This window comes from Lissotriton helveticus, chromosome 12, assembly GCF_964261635.1.
Source record: "Lissotriton helveticus chromosome 12, aLisHel1.1, whole genome shotgun sequence".
Classification (NCBI taxonomy): Eukaryota; Metazoa; Chordata; class Amphibia; order Caudata; family Salamandridae; genus Lissotriton; species Lissotriton helveticus.
Window position 1 is genome coordinate 876371932 of NC_136073.1, and position 22002 is coordinate 876393933.

A 22002-nucleotide genomic window follows, 5' to 3' on the forward strand; every position below is an offset into this window, starting at 1 on the left:
GCGTACTGCCGTTGAATGGTGTGTTCAGGATGCTGTGTTGCACCTCCGGTTTGAAACCGGATATCCTGAGCCAGGCGTGTCTCCTTTCCGTGACGCCCATCATCATGAGCCTGCTGGCGGTGTCTGCCCCATCCAGGGCCGTCTTAAGGCAAGAATTTGCAGCATTCTTCCCCTCTTCAATTAGCTTTTCGGCTTTCTGCTTGGCATCCTGGGGCAAGTCCTTCACCAACTGCCCCAGTCCCTCCATGATTTGGTACATGTGTCTGTTTACCAGGGCGTTGGAATTAGCCATGCGCCAGTGGGTCGCGGCATTCCGTTCGATCCTTCTGCCCACCAGATCCATCCTTTTGCTCTCTTTATCCGGTGGCGGGCCCGAGGTAGTGGGTACGTTAGCCCTCCTCCTTGCTGTGGCCGTGATAATGGAGTCTGCGGAGACCGTGCCCTGAATGTAGGCCGGGTCCTTTGCGGCATGCTTGTACTTCTTCTCAGTTCTGGGAGTTACTGCCTTGCATGTTGCGGGCTCCCTGAAAGCTTCCTTCCCCTGAGCCAAGACGCTCTCGAGCATCGGGAGGAACTGGCTCCTCGTTTGTGTTGGGAGCAATGTTTCCAGAAGGAAGTCTGCTTTCTGCTTCTCTTCGTCGAGCTTGAGCTTGAAAGCTGCTGCGGCAGATTGTATCACCGCGTTGTAGGCCCCGATGTCGTCCGGCGGCGAGGGCCTCGAGGGGTAGGTGTCGACCACCTCCTCCGGGCTGTCGGTGTCGACATCGATGTAATCTACCTCCTGAAGGTCATAGGGCGCCGACTCTGTGTCTGTCCTGCCCTCATCTTCCTCCCCATAGCTGTAGCTCTCGTGGGGATTCTCGTACTCCTCCTGGTCGTCGAACACCTCGACGTCCTGGTCTTGCTCGGTGACTTCGGCGACCTCTTCTTCTTCCTCCTCGACCGCCTCCAGCACTGGTGGCTTGGTCTTGTGAGGGATCGTGAAGGCCTTCATCCTTGCGTCGAAATCTTTTTTCCGCTGCATGAAGTTCTCCATTTCTGCCTCGAGGCGCCTTCTTTTCTTTTCCATCTCGGCCGCGTGTTCCGCGTCGGATGGTTCCGCCGCTCTCTTCGACGGATGGCTCGTCGCCGTGCCTCTCGGAGTCGAAGTTTTCGACGTCGAACCGGATATCGGGTCTCTGGTCGTCGTCGACAGTTTCGGGTCTTTCTCCCTCGTCGATCGATCCTTTTCGGGGACGATTTTCGACGTCTTCTGCTGATCAGCAGCTCTCGGCGCCGGGGACTCCTTCTCTGAGGATCCGCTGGGCCTGGGAGTAGTCGCGGACGCCGCCTTTTTTGGCGTCGGCGCTTTCGGGGTCTTGCCCTCGATTTTTCGAGACTCAGAGTCTCTCGGGTTCTTGGGGGCCGAAGAGTCTCCTACCTTGTCAGAAGTCTTCGTGTAATCGGTCTCTACGACCGTGTAGCTGTCGTCTTCGGCGGCAGCGTTGTCTTCTTCCTCGGAGGACATCCCCAGCTCGTAGAGCGACGGGGTCGGGGCCTTCCCCTGCAGGGCGGCGTGTGCTACCCTCTGCCTCTCTCTCACACGAAGGGTCTTCGGGGTGAAGGCGGAACAGGCGTTGCAGTCTCCGCTTTCGTGGTCCACCGGTAGGCAAAGGTTGCATACCGGGTGCTGGTCCTTCTGCGCGTACTTGTGGTGGCAGTTACGGCAGAACTTGAACGGCGTGTTGTCCATCCTCGAGCGTCCAGGGCCTCTCTGGTCGCGTGTTCGTCGACGGTCGTCGAAGATCTGGATGGAAAACGCCTTATCTTTGCTTGTCTTTCGTCGGTGAAGTCCCCTGGAGTCTTCAGATGACTTCTCCTCGTCTTTTCTGTATTTTCTTTCTTCTTTCTCCAAAAATGTCTGGAGCCCAAACGGGAACGATCCAGACCCGACCGCGGAAAAAAAGAATCTGAAGATGGCGCCCAAGAGTGGGAGCTTCCGCAGGAAGCATGCCGACGTCACCGGAAATACACCCAAAGGGGGTGTGACGCAGACGCCCACCTGGGCAAAGAGAAAAAAAAAAAAAAAAACAAAGAAAAGACTACGAATCCGGACCCAACCACAAGACCGCGGAATAATGCACAGCATAGTGAATCCAGAAAGATTCACGCTGCAAAAGGATACATTATCGTTTAAGAACGTTTACCCTCCTTAAGGAATTCCTTTTCAGACTGGCAACAGACTAAGTTAACTTCAAAGGAGGTACTCGGGACTCATCTTGCCAAATTTAAGGCAAAGCATTCTACTATAAGGGAGTGACAGTTTGCTTGGCAACTTCGGATGCATGGAGGTGCTCCAAGGCAAAAACAGACAAGAACTCGCTGCCTAATTGGGCTTACCCTTTGTCCCAAAACGCTCATAATTGAGAACACTCATGATCAGTATCATGGACCAAAACAGCACAAAGAAGCATGCTGGTCTCCCTCCTTAAAAGGTTATTGTCTAAAGTGATCAGAAAGAAAAAGGTATAGTTTGGGCATCTTTATTTGCAACTATAAAAATGTGCATTTTAGAGAAGCCACATGAATAACTATCTAATAAGACATGTTTAGGTCCTAATTAGAATTTTCTTTCCAAGTTTTGCTTACGGTATCTGCTACTATGTACAGGGAAGAAATGATACAACAGCTACTTGTATATCATGAGCAAAGAAATTAAGGTTTTGGGCATGACCATCATGGGCGAATGTGTCCATAAAATAATCCAAAATGACATATTTTCAAAGAAGGTGGATTTCTGCCTTGGTGGCTTAAGGAGAGACACCATCTCATAATGGACTTGAGTAATGTTATGCTTTAACAGGTCCTCCCTCTAGGCTATGGTCTTGAATGATCTCCAGATGCTTCAAAGCAAGGTTTGGGTTTGCCATGTTTCGGGAAAAGAGTCTAGACGCAGATATCGTCAAAGCAGAGGTCCTCAACATCAAGACTGTATACAACCCGTTCTCAAGCTTCAAGGAAGATATGGATGCTTAGGGATTGATACTGTTGAGTGGTGTTTTGAGCTGGATTACAAAAACATTAAGCTGAAAAGAAAGTTAACATAATACCGTCCCAGTTGTTGAGTTCCATTTCACCATCACGGGCATTGAAATAATACAATCACTAGGACAGGACCGCAGGGAGCAGCGATAGAAGAACGTCTGATGCAATTGAAGCATTACAAAGAGGGGACCCACTAGGAACGGAAACAATTCTATATACAGGCAAACACACGTGATAAGTATGTGGTTCTGTAACAGGCCTAACCTAGGAACATAAGTTTGGACAAAATTAAGTTTGTGAATCAAAGCAACCGGAAGGTCCAAATAGACAATTGTAATAATCTAATTATGATGAACTAAGATTTAAGAATTTGAATCTTGAGAGGAATGTAAAACAATCATAAGATGTGTTTCAAGGTTCAAAGATGAAAACAGCAGACACAAACAGCAGACATGGTCAGCCCAGAATCTAATTTAAGATCTACGATTTTGATGGGTTTGTAGTTAGTAATGTGCAGTCATTTTTTTTTTTTTTAAAGCAGATGAGTATAACGAAAAGACAACTCTAGGGAACGGAACCTCTTGCTTAAAACGCATTCAACACAGCCTCTGGGGTTGAATAGTCCAAGACTATCAGGTGCTTTATAACGTTAGATTAAAGTAAATAACAGAAAGTAGTCATCCGTTAGAAGAATAAACTGAGACTGCAAGTTACTTAACCCAACGGATGGAACTTGGGGCAGCAGAAATGGCTGTAGCAGGCTATAATCAAAGCTGGAAGTTGTCACTGCGAAGATTTGGTTAAAAAATAATGTCACCTGTAAGATCACACTGGACATATATTGCCACGGACTAAAGAAAAAGGCGATTAGACTGGAGGTAAGACAGACTGGAAAAATAAGACTTTACTGAATCTTCTCAATATTTGCATTTACAGTCAAAATTAAGTAATCATCATTTTTGTCCATTCCAGTTATTAGAACAATAAAAACTTGGGCCGCAAGGGAGAGCTTCAAATAAAAATAAGGTGGAATGAGTAGCTCTGGCAGGGAAGAGTTAACCTATCAATAGGTGATTAACAGTTTACGCAACTATCTTGTGTGGCATCTCCTACTGGCAGATCAGATTTCCATATACTAGTAATTATCAGTTGTATTAAAGCACAGAGAAGTGTTCCAAAAGGTACAACTGGGATTCAGAAGTAACTTAAAAAACTGTAAAGAATTCAAAATGTTATACATATGATCTTTTTGTATAAATTATTTCAACAGACAGCTTACTTACCTTCTTGTTTGTTCGTCCCTGTGGCCTCTCATAGGCAATTCTGACAGGGTCGTGAACTAAAATTTAAACCAGACAGATCAGATCTTCGTTATTTAACATTAAAAAGGGGGATGCAAAATATTGCCACCAGTAATGCATAATTTACATCAAGTCAAACATTTAAAAGGCAGGAATTTGGAGCGCACAAAATCAGATAACTATATTTGCAATGCTTACAAGAAATTTTAAGTTGGCAAAAAAAAAGTGTGCACTTACCTGTTGACATCATCGGTTTCTTTTTTAATGTAAGGGAGTGGCAAGTTTTTAACTTTAACATACTGTATCACAATTTTCAACACTCCTCCCCCTGCTGGAATAAGCTTTTATGCTAGAACACGCTATTTTAAGAAAGTCAAGGGTATAAATTGAGTAAATTGGCCATACAATATAAGTACACCAGTGATGTGATCCATGGATGTCAGCAGTAATATTGTCGGTAGCCACTGACCGCTCTAGGGCCTCATCTCTTAGAGAAGGATGCTTCACACAACTGACAGACCAGTGCTTGCTCAACAGGTTCTGGACCGCCCTGGTTAACCCACAGAGAGCTCAAAGATCATGGAAGGCCACTAAAGGTGTTCCCTGTAGTGTAACACTTATCAACTGCAATGTCACCCAACTGCCTACCAAACCGCCCTTGGATAGGTCTATCAAGGCCACATAATTAAGATCCTTTGCCTTTGGGATAGATTGTTTATATTTGGTATGTCGGAATAGACAATCAAGAAAAAATGTTTCATATTTTCAGAGCTCCAAAGGAACACAAAACACCACAGAAAGTGTTAGACATACATAACAAGAAGAAAATAATTCACTTATCCGGGACCTGGCCAATTTCTTGTAAAAAAGACAGCAGTGAGCCCTGCCGTTGTAGACTGTCCATTATCATATTTAAAATCTCACATTAAGGTATTAAACTTTTGTGATAAAATGAATCCAGAAACTGCACTAGCATAATACAAAGCGTGTGGCAGCATTTACAGTTCCAATAGGTTTTCTATGTTCAGAAAGTACACTTCAGGTGCTTTTTATTGTTGTTGGACAACAAGCTCTGGATATCGCCATTGGAATCTGTTACACTAATGTCACCAGAGCTTAGTAGACTAAAAAGAGATAGGGGTTTTTGGATCACAGCACTCCCCGTAGTGTGGCCTCCATTGCAAACCTTGAGGAGCTGGAATAAAAACTGCTGGCCAGCTAAACTTTATTGAACAAACTGGTCTGAAGTAAAGACAAAATTAAAATCTTCACAAAGGGATGCTCCAGGAACCGCTCCATAGGCAAATTTAAGGCCCTAGGATAGAAAGGACAGGTTTTGATTTCACGACGGGGTAAAGCCAAACTCCAACGGTATCGGAGGAGCAAAATACCAACCTTCCCAAAAAAAAAAAAAGCATTTACAATGCAATGGTCTCGGCATCATTAAAGGTAGAGCTATTGGCATTGCTCATGACATTTCTTTTTTTTCCCTTTAAATCATAAATAAATGGCATTGTCATTTACATTGTCAATACACACCACTCTGCACTCACCTGCACTGCACTGCACTGCACTCACCTGCACTGCACTCACCTGCACTGCACTCACCTGCACTGCACTCACCTGCACTGCACTCACCTGCACTGCACTGCACTCACCTGCACTGCACTCACCTGCACTGCACTCACCTGCACTGCACTCACCTGCACTGCACTCACCTGCACTGCACTCACCTGCACGCCACTGCACTGCACGCCACTGCACTGCACTCACCTGCACTGCACTCACCTGCACTGCACTGCACTCACCTGCACTGCACTCATCTGCACTGCACTGCACTCACCTGCACTGCACTCACCTGCACTGCACTCACCTGCACTGCACTGCACTCACCTGCACTGCACTCACCTGCACTGCACTCACCTGCACTGCACTCACCTGCACTGCACCCACCTACACTGCACCCACCTACACTGCACTGCACTCACCTGCACTGCACTCACCTGCACTGCACTCACCTGCACTGCACTCACCTGCACTGCACCCACCTACACTGCACTACACTCACCTGCACTGCACTGCACTCACCTGCACTGCACTCACCTGCACTGCACTCACCTGCACTGCACTGTACTCACCTGCACTGCACTGCACCCACCTACACTGCACTGCACTCACCTGCACTGCACTCACCTGCACTGCACTCACCTGCACTGCACTGCACTCACCTGCACTGCACTCACCTGCACTGCACTCACCTGCACTGCACTCACCTGCACTGCACTCACCTGCACTGCACTCACCTGCACTGCACTCACCTGCACTGCACTCACCTGCACTGCACTCACCTGCACTGCACTCACCTGCACTGCACTCACCTGCACTGCACTCACCTGCACTGCACTCACCTGCACTGCACTCACCTGCACTGCACTCACCTGCACTGCACTCACCTGCACTGCACTGCACTCACCTGCACTGCACTGCACTCACCTGCACTGCACTGCACTCACCTGCACTGCACTGCACTCACCTGCACTGCACTGCACTCACCTGCACTGCACTGCACTCACCTGCACTGCACTGCACTCACCTGCACTGCACTCACCTGCACTGCACTCACCTGCACTGCACTCACCTGCACTGCACTCACCTGCACTGCACTCACCTGCACTGCACTCACCTGCACTGCACTCACCTGCACTGCACTCACCTGCACTGCACTCACCTGCACTGCACTCTGCACTCACTACTCTGCACTCTGCACTCTGCACTCACTACTCTGCACTCACTACTCTGCACTCACTACTCTGCACTCACTACTCTGCACTCACTACTCTGCACTCACTACTCTGCACTCACTACTCTGCACTCACTACTCTGCACTCACTACTCTGCACTCACTACTCTGCACTCACTACTCTGCACTCACTACTCTGCACTCACTACTCTGCACACTCACTCTGCACTGTACACGCCGCTGATATCATGGAATCTTCCACCACACTTTCTAAAACTCTATAGTCCGAAGCATAATAGGCACAGAACCAAAAGAAGGGTAGACATTGCTTAAAATAATCTTATTGTATTTATGAGAAGCAAAAGCGAGACTGTGAAATGTGCTGAATATCAGTTTGTTATGAATCAACAGAGTGGAGTTAGAGAACCAAGAAATAGTAATTTAGATTCCGGGTTAGAAGGAGTAGTAATCACAAGCTGAGGATCAACGGGCGCGAAACAGCGTGGTGGGCGCGCAGGAGACGCAGCGTGAGCGTGCACATCAGCTGAAGATCGCCGGAGAAGACACCGAGCCTGCCTGCTGCCGTGACTGACCCGCTGCAGAGGGAAAGAGCCCGGTGAGTGGGGGTAGAGGGGGGGGCGGCAGAGAGGGAGTGGGCAGAGAGGGAGGGTGTGTGTGTGTGTGTGTGTGTGTGTGTGCGTGTGTCTGTCTGTGTCTGTCTGGTGTGTGCCTGCCTGCCTGCGTGTGTGCGCGTCCACAGACCCTGGTCGGCTCGTGCACCGCTCTGTACTCCCTTCCCAGCTTACATGGCGACAATAGTTCTCGTTGCCGAGACCTAAAAAAACGGATGGTAAGCTTACTGGGAGGGCTAAGAATTGTAAAATGCTTTTATCCCAACAGAATGTTCTTATAAGGGCTGGAGAGCACCAAAATTGAACCTGGATTTTTTCATGTTTCTCTACTCTAAAGAAGTTTGGCCTGTCATGCACCTATAAAAGTAACCTAAAATGTGTACCAGAGGGATCTTTGTACTTCTCTAGCCTCAAAAGAGCAGCATGAGAAGAAACACAATAGCACATGGTAATACGCCTTACTAAGGAGAGTTGTTTGTGGACAATGGACAACTACAATAAACAAGCATTTGCAATGCATAAGGTCTCGCATTAGGAAAGTTTGAGCTATTGGTATTGTAAATGACACATTTGTTATATATGTGTTGGTTTTGAAAATAGCAAAAATAATAGCTTTGTCATTTACAATGCCAATAGTTATAACTTGTGACACCTATAGCATTTGTAATGCAATATGTGTTGTATTCACGTGACTTAGATGTATTGATATTACAAATAACAATGGCTTTGAATTTTTTTAATAATTAACCACTTGGATGCTAGGCATCTTGCGCCGCTTCAATGTAATTTCCATTTAAATCAATGGAAACTCCATGACGAGTTACCCTTGTCATTAGCACTGAAGGGGTTAATACTTAAATAAAAGTTATTGTAATTTATAATGGCAATAGCTTAAACTTTTGTAAATAACTTTTCTGAAGAATATGTTCAGTGTATTTTATTGTGACGAAAATCCAAGAACAGAAGTGAAATACTAACCTCTTTTTGTGACATTTGTAATAAAGCTTGAAACATTGAGAGATCATATTTGACCCAGTTGTTGGTAAATGGTTGCACAGATTGATGCTGTGGTGGGGCTGAGAGATGTTGTGGTGGCGACTAGTGATGCTGTGGCATTCAATGATCCTGTGGTAGCGCATAGTGATGTTGTTGTGGTAGCGCATAGTGATGTTGTTGTGCCCCTTAGTGATGCTGTGGTGATGCGATAGATAGAGTGAGTGGGATAGATAGATAGAGTGAGTGGGATAGATAGAGGGAGGGCGATAGAGAGATTGAGTGAGCGAGATAGATATGTAGATAGATAGATAGGAGTGAGGGCGATAGATAGCTAGACAGATAGATAGAGTGATGGCGATCAGTATCTAAATAAGTAGATAGAATGAGGGCGATAGATCGATAGAAAGATAGATAGAGTGAGGGCGATAGATAGAGTGAGGGCGATAGATAGATAGCGTGAGGGCGATAGATAGATAGAGTGAGGGCGATAGATAGATTGATAGAGTGAGGGCGATAGATAGCGTGAGGGCGATAGATAGAGTGAGGGCGATAGATAGCGTGAGGGTGATAGAGTGAGGGCGATAGATAGAGTGAGGCCGATAGATAGACAGATAGAGTGAGGGCGATTAGATAGATAGACTGAGGCCGATAGATAGAGTGAGGGCGATAGACAGATAGAGTGAGGGCTATAGATAGATAGATAGATAGTTGTGTGTGTGGTTGTGTGTGGTTGTGGTTGTGTGTGTGGTTGTGGTTATGTGTGCGTGGTTGTGTGTGTGTGGTTGTGTGTGTTATGCTTTGTTTTTCTATGTTTTGTTATGCTGTTTTGTTGTGTTTGGTATGCTATGTTTTGCTAGGCTATGATATGTTTTGTTTTGTTATGCTATGCAATGTTTTGTTTTGCTATTCTATGCTTTGTTATGCTATGCTATGTTTTTTTGCTATCCTATGCTTTGTTTTGTTATGCTATGCAATGCTTTGTTGTGTTTGTTATGCTATTCTTTGTTATGCTATGTTGTGTTGTGTTTTGCTATGCTATGCTTTGTTTTGCTATGCTATGTTTTGTTATGCTATGTTTTGTTATGCTATGCTTTGTTATGCTATGCTTTGTTATGCTATGCTTTTTTATGCTATGCTTTTTTATGCTATGCTTTGTTATGCTCTGTTTTGCTATGCTCTGTTTTGCTATGCTATGCTCTGTTTTGCTATGCTATGCTTTGTTTTGCTATGCTAGGTTTTGTTATGCCATGTTTTGTTATGCCATGTTTTGTTAGGCTATGTTTTGTTTTGCTATCCTATGCTTTGTTTTGTTATGCTATGCTCGGTTTAGTTTTGCTATCCTATGCTATGTTGTGTTATGCTATGCTATGTTGTGTTTTGTTATGCTATGCTATGCTATGTTATGCTATGTTTTGTTATGTTATGTTTTGTTATGCTTTGTTATGCTATGCTATCTTTTGCTATGCTATGCTTTGTTTTGCTATGCTATGTTTTGTTGTGTTTGATATGCTATGTTTTGCTATGCTATTATATGTTTTGCTATGCTATGTTTTGCTATGCCATGTTTTGCTATGCCATGTTTTGTTATGCCATGTTTTGTTATGCCATGTTTTGTTATGCCATGTTTTGTTAGGCTATGTTTTGTTTTGCTATCCTATGCTTTGGTATGCTATGCTCGGTTTAGTTTTGCTATCCTATGCTATGTTGTGTTATGCTATGCTATGTTGTGTTTTGTTATGCTATGCTATGTTATGCTATGTTTTGTTATGTTATGTTTTGTTATGCTATGCTATGCTTTGTTATGCTATGCTATCTTTTGCTATGCTATGCTTTGTTTTGCTATGCTATGTTTTGTTGTGTTTGATATGCTATGTTTTGCTATGCTATTATATGTTTTGCTATGCTATGTTTTGCTATGCCATGTTTTGCTATGCCATGTTTTGTTATGCCATGTTTTGTTATGCCATGTTTTGTTATGCCATGTTTTGTTATGCCATGTTTTGTTATGCCATGTTTTGTTATGCCATGTTTTGTTATGCCATGTTTTGTTATGCCATGTTTTGTTATGCCATGTTTTGTTTTGCTATCCTATGCTTTGTTTTGTTATCCTATGCTATGTTGTGTTTTGTTATGCTATGATATGTTGTGTTTTGTTATGCTATGCTATGTTGTGTTTTGTTATGCAATGTTTTGTTATGCTATGCTGTTTTGTTGTGTTTGTTATGCTATGCTTTGTTATGCTATGCTATGTTGTGTTGTGTTTTGCTATGCTATGCTTTGTTTTGCTATGCTATGCTTTGTTTTGCTATGCTATGTTTTGTTATGCTATGTTTTGCTATGCTCTGTTTTGCTATGCTATGCTCTGTTTTGCTATGCTATGCTTTGTTTTGCTATGCTATGTTTTGTTATGCCATGTTTTGTTATGCCATGTTTTGTTAGGCTATGTTTTGTTTTGCTATCCTATGCTTTGTTTTGTTATGCTATGCTCGGTTTAGTTTTGCTATCCTATGCTATGTTGTGTTATGCTATGCTATGTTGTGTTTTGTTATGCTATGCTATGTTATGCTATGTTTTGTTATGTTATGTTTTGTTATGCTATGCTTTGTTATGCTATGCTATCTTTTGCTATGCTATGCTTTGTTTTGCTATGCTATGTTTTGTTGTGTTTGATATGCTATGTTTTGCTATGCTATTATATGTTTTGCTATGCTATGTTTTGCTATGCCATGTTTTGCTATGCCATGTTTTGTTATGCCATGTTTTGTTATGCCATGTTTTGTTATGCCATGTTTTGTTAGGCTATGTTTTGTTTTGCTATCCTATGCTTTGTTTTGGTATGCTATGCTCGGTTTAGTTTTGCTATCCTATGCTATGTTGTGTTATGCTATGCTATGTTGTGTTTTGTTATGCTATGCTATGTTATGCTATGTTTTGTTATGTTATGTTTTGTTATGCTATGCTATGCTTTGTTATGCTATGCTATCTTTTGCTATGCTATGCTTTGTTTTGCTATGCTATGTTTTGTTGTGTTTGATATGCTATGTTTTGCTATGCTATTATATGTTTTGCTATGCTATGTTTTGCTATGCCATGTTTTGCTATGCCATGTTTTGTTATGCCATGTTTTGTTATGCCATGTTTTGTTATGCCATGTTTTGTTATGCCATGTTTTGTTATGCCATGTTTTGTTATGCCATGTTTTGTTATGCCATGTTTTGTTATGCCATGTTTTGTTATGCCATGTTTTGTTTTGCTATCCTATGCTTTGTTTTGTTATCCTATGCTATGTTGTGTTTTGTTATGCTATGATATGTTGTGTTTTGTTATGCTATGCTATGTTGTGTTTTGTTATGCAATGTTTTGTTATGCTATGCTGTTTTGTTGTGTTTGTTATGCTATGCTTTGTTATGCTATGCTATGTTGTGTTGTGTTTTGCTATGCTATGCTTTGTTTTGCTATGCTATGCTTTGTTGTGTTATGCTATTTTTTGTTATGCTATTTTTTGTTGTGCTTGGTTATGCTGCGCTTGGTTATGCTGCGCTTGGTTGGGCTGTGCTTGGTTGGGCTGTGCTTGGTTGGGCTGTGCTTGCTTGGTTGTGCTGTGCTTGGTTGTGCTGTGCTTGGTTGTGCTGTGCTTGGTTGTGCTGTGCTTGGTTGTGCTGTGCTTGGTTGTGCTGTGCTTGGTTGTGCTGTGCTTGGTTGTGCTGTGCTGTGCTGTGCTTGGTTGTGCTGTGCTGTGCTTGGTTGTGCTGTGCTGTGCTTGGTTGTGCTGTGCTGTGCTTGGTTGTGCTGTGCTGTGTTTTGCTGTGCTTGCTGTGTTTTGCTGTGCTTGCTGTGTTTTGCTGTGCTTGCTGTGTTTTGCTGTGCTGTGTTTTGCTGTCCTGTGCTGTGCTGTGCTGTGTTTTGCTGTGCTGTGTTTTGCTGTGCTTTGCTTTGCTGTGTTTTGCTGTGCTGTGCGGTGTTTTGCTGTGCTGTGCGGTGTTTTGCTGTGCTGTGCTTTGCTGTGCTGTGTGTTGCTGTGCTGTGTGTTGCTATGCTGTGCTGTGTGTTGCTATGCTGTGCTTTGCTGTGCTTTGCTGTGTTGTGCTGTGCTGTGTTTTGCTGTGCTGTGTTTTGCTGTGTTGTGCTGTGTTGTGTTGTGCTGTGTTTTGCTGTGTTTTGATGTGCTGTGCGGTGTTTTGCTGTGCGGTGCGGTGTTTTGCTGTGCTGTGTTTTGCTGTGCTGTGCTGTGTTTTGCTGTGCTGTGTGTTGCTATGCTGTGCTATGCTTTGCTGTGCTTTGCTGTGTTGTGCTGTGTTTTGCTGTGCTATGTTGTGCTGTGTTGTGTTGTGTTGTGCTGTGTTTTGCTGTGCTGTGTTTTGCTGTGCTGTGTTTTGCTGTGCTGTGTTTTGCTGTGCTGTGTTTTGCTGTGCTGTGTTTTGCTGTGCTGTGTTTTGCTGTGCTATGTTGTGCTGTGCTGTGTTTTGCTGTGCTGTGCTGTGCTGTGCTGTACTGTGTTTTGCTGTGCTGTACTGTGTTTTGCTGTGTTGTGCTGTGCTTTGCTGTGCTGTCCTGTGCTTTGCTGTGCTGTGTTTTGCTGTGCTGTGTTGTGCTGTGCTGTGTTTTGCTGTACTGTGCTGTGTTGTGTTTTGCTGTGCTGTACTGTGTTTTGCTGTGTTGTGCTGTGCTTTGCTGTGCTGTCCTGTGCTTTGCTGTGTTGTGTTTTGCTGTGCTGTGTTGTGCTGTGTTTTGCTGTACTGTGCTGTGTTGTGTTTTGCTGTGCTGTGTTTTGCTGTGCTGTGCTGTGTTTTGCTGTGCTGTGTTGTGCTGTGCTGTGCTGTGTTGTGTTTTGCTGTACTGTGCTGTGTTGTGTTTTGCTGTGCTGTGTTGTGTTTTGCTGTGCTGGTAAGGGTATGTGAGGGTGTGTGTGAGGGGGTGTGAAGGTGAGGGTGTGAGGGTGAGGAGGTGTGTGAGGGGTGAGGGGGTGAGGGCGTGAGGGTTGTGTTGTGTTTTGCTGTGCTGTGTTGTGCTGTGCTGTGTTTTGCTGTGCTGTGTTGTGTTTTGCTGTGCTGTGCTGTGCTTTGCTTTGCTGTGTTGTGCTGTGCTGTGCTGTGCTGTGTTGTGCTGTGTTGTGCTGTGTTGTGCTGTGTTGTGCTGTGTTGTGCTGTGTTGTGCTGTGTTGTGCTGTGTTGTGCTGTGCTGTGTTTTGCTGTGTTGTGTTTTGCTGTGCTTTGCTGTGTTTTGATGTGCTGTGTTGTGTTTTGCTGTGCTGTGTTTTGCTGTGCTTTGCTGACCTGTGCTGTGCTTTGCTGTGCTGTGCTGTGTTGTGTTGTGCTGTGCTGGTAAGGGTGTGTGTGAGGGGGTGTGAGGGTGAGGAGGTGTGTGAGGGTGATGAGGTGTGTGAGGGGTGAGGGCTGTGTTGTGTTGTGTGTTGCTGTGCTGTGCTGTGTTTTGCTCTGTTGTGCTGTGTTGTGCTGTGCTTTGCTGTGCGGTGTTGTTTTTTGCTGTGCTGTGTTTTGCTGTGCTGTGTTTTGCTGTGCTGTGCTTTGCTGTGCTGTGCTTTGCTGTGCTGTGTTGTGTTTTGCTGTGCTTTGCTGTGCTGTGTTGTGTTTTGCTGTGCTGTGCTGTGTTTTGCTGTGCTGTGCTTTGCTGTGCTGTGCTGTGTTGGGTTGTGTTTTGCTGTGTTGTGCTGTGCTGCGTTGTGCTGTGTGTTGCTGTGCTGTGTGTTGCTGTGCTGTGTTGTGTTTTGCTCTGTTGTGTTTTGTTGTGCTGTGCTTTGCTGTGCTGTGTTGTGTTTTGCTGTGCTGTGTTTTGCTGTGCTGTGTTGTGTTGTGTTTTGCTGTGCTGTGCTGTGTTGTGTTTTGCTGTGCTGTGTTGTGTTGTGTTTTGCTGTGCTGGTAAGGGTATGTGAGGGTGTGTGTGAGGGGGTGTGAAGGTGGGGGTGTGAAGGTGAGGGTGTGAGGGTGAGGTGTGTGAGGGGTGAGGGGGTGAGGGCGAGTGTCTCAATGAATGTCACTGCTTCGCCTTCTTTGAAAATGTTCAGTGCTGCAAATAGAGCATGCCGCCGTAATTATCACAGCATGAGGCCCCAAAGATATAATTATCACAGCATGCAGAGAGGCGCCCCACGCTGCTGGAGCACTCAACTGCACATTAATTATAGTTGAGTGCTCCAGCAGCCTGGGGCGCCTGTTGACATGCTGTGATAAGTGGGTCTCATGCTGTGATAATTGTTGCAGCGCCTGAGGAAGTGGAGACTCCTGCTGGGATAATTGGTCTTGTGGCGCCTCAGGAAGTAGAGTTTCATGCTGGGATAATTGGTCTGGCGGGCTTGCAGCGCCTGACGTCCAACAAACGTGCACAAGCTGCTCAACCTTGAAGCTCGTTCACAGACCTGGGTCGGCTCGTTCCCAGCTCTGTGTCGGGCTCGTTCACAGCTGCTACTCCCTTGACAGGGAGCAAGGCGGCTATAGAACTCGCTGGCGGGAGCGCTTCGCGCTCCAACGCCAGGCGAGCCCTAAAAAGTAAGCACAGAGTCTGCTCAAAGAATGTGCCTTCCACATGGATGCTCTGTAGCGCATAAAATACAAGAGTGAATTCAATGGAGAAGTGATGCATAACCAGAAACTGAGTAAGAAACACAAAAATGGTTTCTAGATTCAAACCAGGGAACCTGCTCAACCTCAATAAATCCTCTACCTCCATATGGTACATCGACTAAACCATGATACAATTGAGACCAATATTTCAATATGGCTCTAGTGATGAATAAACACAACCATCTATGCCAGGATGTTCCATACTTGGACACAACTGACTTGAGATTATCTTTAAAGTCCCAAAAAGAACAGAACTCCTGCATAAACAAGATTGCATGGACAGAGATGAGAAGGGTTAGGGTTGAAAAACCAATATACACAATATTTAGGCCAGTCACTGGCAGAAAACAAGCAGTGTGACCTTCAGTACTCTGAGGTCAGTGAACTTTGATATACAATGAAGACATTAAACTATAGAAGTGTGGAGGTACTATTAAGACAAAAGAGTGGCACAAGAAAATAAGCCAGTGTGAACAGGAACAAATGCAGTTATAAGCTATGTTCTGCCACCTAAACTCAAAAACAGGAATGATGTACGGAGCGATATTTGCATTTCATGAGGCAAGGTTTGTGCACTAAATTCTTCCACTTTCTGGCACCCGCTCTGGAACGTACAAGCCTGAAGACATGGTAGTGGAACAGAAGTTAATGATCAAGTGAAGGCAACAATCATTATAAAATTAGAGATAAAAGATGGGAACAAATGTTTCTACGGGCTTCCCAAATATCAATGCCCAAATAAAATACTGATCCCTAATAAAGCCATAGTAAGCATTTAGTAGGCACGTTTGCCAAAAGACTTGCCTTTCAAGTCCTCCACCAGGCACACCCTCTTTGATGGAAGCATTCCAACCTTAAGTGCTCCAACTCTCTTCCTTGGAAGCGAAGCAGGAGCAGGAGCGGACGTAGTGGATGTCGCCTGCGAGACATCAGTTAAGGCCATACTTTGCTTCCATTCACCGAAGGCAGCCTGTGGCAAAACAGCTGCCATTTGTTCAAGGAGCTGGAAGGGTTGTTTCGCCGGCACACTGGTGCCTGCCACTACTGGTTTCTGATCTTGAGTTTCTGAGGTGGTGCCCGTGGATGGCCGTTTTGAAGCTCCGGGTCCTGAAGCTTTCTTTTCGGGCGCCTGATCTTTACTTTCGGTCTCTGGTACTTTAGAAGCTTCCGCGAGCGCTTGTGCTTTAGCTGCTTCTTCAAGGGCTAATCTTTCAAAATAGTCATCAGGTATTCCCATGGCTCGACGAAACTCTGTAATCTTCAATTGATAATATTTGTAACCTGGACTATTTTTTGCATGTAAAAACCTGTGAAACAAAAATTATAATTTAACGATTGAACTTAATACTGCTACTCCAAGCTTATGTGTTATCCACAATGAACTTCTTATAACTCAAGGGTCAATTCAAAAGTGCTTCGAAATGTAGACGTCTAGAAGTGTGCAGCAAGTACCACACACACAAAGCAGTCAAAAACAAAAATCACAGGTAAAGGAGCCGATATTCCAGTCAGAGGCCAAATTCTGCTAAAAGAGTATTAATGACTGGCTAGCAGGATAACCATTCACCACCGACAAATGCTATATGCCCTTGACTTCCACAGACCACTACTGGATAAAACGGCGTCCATTGCTGTTGGAAGACAACATGCCCAGACAAATACCCGCTACTGTAAGAAAACACAGTGCCCTTCTCCAACATTATACCCTGTAATATAACATTGCAGTTTTGACTAACACTCACCCCCACTTATGATAATGTGCCACTGACTGAAAGAGGAGCCCACAGCACAATTTGTCTAAACTAACTGCCCTCCTCAACAGATTAGGGTTACATAGGTCTAAAAAATTGAAGATGACCCCCTTCTGGAAAATAATGGCAATTAACATATTGACCACGTAATTAGGTTCTGGCATCAGGTATGCCCCAGGAGTTCAAGTTTTTGTTTTTAATCTGGACATGGATTAATTCAGGTAATAAAAATAAATATAGTGAAATCCAGAACAAACTTCAAACTCTTACTAATCTACTCTACACCAACCTGTTCCAGAAAAGCAGACATGTACTTTTTGGCCCAGCTTGGCATCACGGGCTGAGAAAAGACCACCACTCACCCAATGTGGAGAGTGACCCTGTGATGAGGCATGCCATTTCGGTGAGGAAGGGTTAGTGCATCCTGAAAGGGCTATACCTCGCATCTTGATGGGGCCAGCCTGCAAAATTTACTTGTGGAACTACAGTATTGTTGCATATTTTTAAAAGGGATGGGGGGGGGGGTCCACAGACATCTGATGTTCTAATTTCTCTCATTCCCCTAGTTTGTGAATAAAGTTTACAACACAATGGAGAGAATGGACAGAGATGGGCGAGCAGCTAAGTGGTCGGTAGTAGACCCACTATACATAAAGCCATGCATAACTTTAGTTTAAATAAACACTGGAGTGCCAGTTTTGGGCCACACAGAGTCAGAAGTTCGTAGGTTAGCCATTATAAGGAAATTTGAAGGCACGAGCATTTTAACATTTATTTTTCTGATTAAAACTCACCAAAATTCTGGATTACTTTCACTGTTCTCCATACTGAATTTTTCAATTTCTGGTCCCATCTGCGCAACAAACTGGGCCAGTTTCTCAGCTGTATCCTTTGTTGCAGCATCAACTGTGGAAAAAATAAAAGAAACAGACTTAAAGAAGTTTACAGCTGCCAAAACAAAACACTGTGTGTCCCAGTCTATAATCTGTAACTCTGAATGTACAGCTTCTTCAAAGAAAGTTTACTGAAATAAGAAAATACAATCATGTAGGGCGGCTCAAACCTACTACTTGCTTGTAGTGCTGGAAACCCACAGAACACGCAGCAGTCTGTCATCTAGTATTGGGCTCGGACTGCTGTAACAAGTTGTTTTCTCTTTGAATGATCATTGCTTTCAAGAGGACTGGTGATACATCAAAAACAAGGTTGGTGGAGGGTCTGGTGATCCATCCCTTGAAACTCACACAGACTCCACCCCGGGTTGTTGTTTATCCCAAGCATGAAAGTGTAAGCTAGTCAATACTAAGCATTAGGTCAATGAACTGGAGAAGGAATATGTGATTAAAGTAATTCATCATTAAAGACATCACAAGTCTTGCAGTAAGCTGGCATCCAAGAAGGTGGGTAGGGTATGTTATTCTACAATAATACAAACCCCAAACTTTACCAGTAAGGTTTTCCGCTTAACGCATATACTGCAGTAGTTTGCGTACAGCGCATAGACAGAGAAGCATTATACAACTCTGTATAGCGATGGATCCTTAAGCACAATAAAAGACATATGGAATAATAATATATGAAGAACGAGCAGTTTGATTCAATAAAGACTTCCTACTTCTGCTAAGAGAATACTGCCAAGGAAAGCCACTGTGGCTTCGTTTCAGCGTGTAGAATCTGCCTTATGCACAGACTGCAATGTATGTCTGGCTTTGGCATAACAAACCCGAATACACTTCACAATCCTCCATGCAAGGCCAGTTTTTGCAATTCAGTTACCAAGTCACAGCTGAGAGAACACAATAAACAGATGCTTACTTTTTTCTAATGGACTTAATGTGTTGAAGCTGGGTCATTCTGTGAGGTTTTTCGTCATGAGGACCCTTGATCGTTAGAGGAGAAAAGCGTAAACATTTCCCTAACCAAGTAATCGAAAACGCTTTCCTTTAAAGTTGGGGTACCACCAGTTGCCTGTGAAGTATTGCCATTGGTTGATGTCGGTAATATATCTAATTAGGGTTTGCACTACAGTGGGAATAGTCAATCTGATTGGAGTTCAAAGCTCAATTTTTGTGGCAGTCTGTCTCCTGCTGGATGGGTCTGCAAGCCTAATTCATAATCATCCCAATAGTCCTTTACTTGATTTCACAGTTTGTCCAATTCTTGATGCGCTCTCATTCTAAAAACAGCACTGTGATATGAGAGGAATACTGAATGATAATATTCCTAGATAAACTTTGAATTTTCGTACGGTTAACCAACTTATTTTAGCTATCGCTTCTAGTAAGATTAAACTTCATTCTTCTGTTTTGATTGTTAAGCCTTTTTAAGTGGTTCATACAAAGGTCTGCACCTCAGAATACTCACTACTACTTGTATGTGGGAGACAAGTCTAATGGTCACAGAATATTTATTGTTGGATTCATTTTATTCACGGTTTGTTTTGATGAGCCAGTCGTTGAACCATGGGTATACTCTTCTCTTAACAGTGCAAGTAAGGAGCTACCGGAGCAGGCAAGGGTTACAGGAATCTGGCTCTGTATATACTATACTAAAGTACGGTATAGTGTGCACAGAGCCTTTGTAAATGTAAATGTGCTGGACTTGTAAAGCGCACAGCTGCCCGTAAGCGTCCCGGCGCTTGCTTAGGGAACCTGTCCTGGTATTCCCCTGTGAGAAACCCCGGCAGGGTGTCCACAAGGTGAAAGCCAGGCATCCCGCCGCGAGGGGCCGTAGTGGAGATTAATAAAGCTATTGCCCAGAGTTGCAGAGTGTGACCCCGTGAGTTGAGTAGGCACCAGAGCGAGAATTGTCAAGTCCGTGGAATTTTGAGCCCGAGACCCACCGAGGCGGGGAATCGAACCCTGGTCCACGGTCGATCTCAGCTTCCGGGTCTGCCACCTCTAACCACTGAGCCACGCTTCTCCACGATGAGTGACATCCTTCTCCTTTGAGTGAGTGACATCATTTGCTGCCTGAGTGTGCACAACAAATACTTAACACTACCCTCTGATAAAGCCTTAGTGCTCGCCCACACTACCACAAATGGAGAGTTAGGTGCTATCTACGTTTACCTCTGGGATTCCACTGGACTGTGCACACTATACCCAATTTTGGTATAGTATATACAGAGCTAGCTTCCTACAGTAAATTATCAAGGAACTGAGTTCTAATCATTCGACATTTGTCAATCATATCTGTAATACTACATCTACATGGCAGATAAGGTAGTTTTAACATACTTTTCCCCCACAAAACAGTAACATCTTTTGTAGTTACCAGGCAAATGGGATGAAACTATGTGGAGAGCTTAATTAAATGTAATTCAACTCTTTATAGATGTGAACACCCCCGTTCTCAAAAGCCATGTCTACTATACAATTAGGAAACGGTACTTCACCAGTTTAAGTTTATTGCAATGTAGCAGTGTTTTGGTCTCATCACCCATCTGTCGAATTTCCGCTTCTCTATTCCCATACCTTGTTTTCCTGGTTTGTCTTGACGCACTTCTTGTGTAAATGTTTTCCTAGCAGCACTTCTTCGTGTGGTCCCCTCTCTAGGCCTCTCTTGTTGATAGCTATGACTAGTAAATATATGTTGCATCTTTTTCTTTACACCCCATATGTAGAGTTGTTAACTTGTTATGAAAAAAAGTTGTGTGGGTGGATGCATCTTTGACTGCTGACATTGTTTTACATATTAAAATCTAACATGGCATGTGCTGCTAACAGAATAGATACAATGAGGCTCCTTTCAAGTATGTACATTCTACATGTACTGATTAAAACTGTCATGCACAAGATCAACTGATTTTAAACAAAGAATGCCGTTAATAGCCTTCTCTCTCTCTCTGTCACTCCATAACACTGATATGCGTCAATAGGAAAGTACTTTCAAATACAAGGGAAAGAAATGTAAAAAGGATATGAGAATACAGTCAAGCGACTCAAGAAAATTCAATTTTTAAAAGGAGCATGCATGATGAATACCAGTCTCTCACTATCTGGAGTCAAGAGAGTAGAACACATTCAATGAGCCTACCTCCAAGGGATTCAGCATCAATAGTTTCCTTCTTTGGAGTTCCGCTTTTGGAAGATGCAGAGTCTGTTGTGGACTTTTTATCACCGGACTTCCGCTGGTGTGAACCACGTTTTGCCTTTAGCTTTAACATCAGAGAAGCAGAGAGGACGGTCTGGGTACCTATATTCCAGCGCTTCACCTTCCTTCGTCTTGACTCTGATAATCCCTTCGCAAGTTTTCTCTTGACCTCCAGGGCCCTTCGAGCATACCTTACCGCTCTCATGGACTCAGTAGCAAGGTCTTCCGGTGTCTTTGTTTTTTCTGTCTGCATTTCAGACTCCTTTGTAAATTTGTTCACCTTCCGTAATTCTGCCAGCTTTTTCTGATAATACTTGTACTCCTTACTCTTTTCAGCAAACAAAAACCTAAAAATGCATAACAAAGGAGTGACTCATTCTTACATTAAAAGACCGCTATAAATAGGTTTTCAAACAGTAACATGTTTTCAATCTAGAGTGACACTTTCCAAAAGTTGACACAAGGGAATGTCAGCCTAGCCAAGCACGCGTGAAATATCAAATGTGCCTACCAAGCACTTTTTATCCGATTTAACAGTCCACTGCTCATTGGTCAAAACAAAATGAGTAATTTCACAGGTATGAAGCCTGACCTATTCAACAGCCTAATACAGCCCTGCTGAATGACCTCCAAGTTTTTCAAATATTCAATTATTTATTCTGTTAAATAAAAAATTAAAATATCCAAAACAGTTCTAAATAAAGTCAAACTTATCTTGGATTTTAAATAATAGTTTTGATAGCTACCCTGTGGCTTTTTAAGTTTCTCTTTCTTTGTTCAAAGATAATTTGTCTTTAGCTCATAAAAAAGATCTTTAACATCTCCTGGAACTTATTGCCACTTATTTTTACATTTTGTGAAGAATACCAATTTTTAGGAATATAA

The 22002-nt window shown here is 43.8% G+C and overlaps 1 protein-coding gene across 3 annotated transcripts in view; it reads right to left on the reverse strand.

The window, feature by feature from the left end:
- Positions 1-22002, reverse strand: part of LOC144799207 (SURP and G-patch domain-containing protein 2-like) — a 47691-nt gene that overhangs the window by 19807 nt on the left and 5882 nt on the right. For all 3 annotated transcript variants that reach the window (XM_078670469.1, XM_078670470.1, XM_078670471.1), the window contains exons 5-8: positions 21061-21464; positions 17817-17928; positions 16076-16578; positions 4308-4363 (exon numbers count right to left, since the gene is read on the reverse strand). In XM_078670469.1, coding sequence (XP_078526595.1) covers positions 4308-4363; positions 16076-16578; positions 17817-17928; positions 21061-21464 — 1075 coding nt within the window. The remainder of the gene's footprint in view (positions 1-4307; positions 4364-16075; positions 16579-17816; positions 17929-21060; positions 21465-22002) is intronic.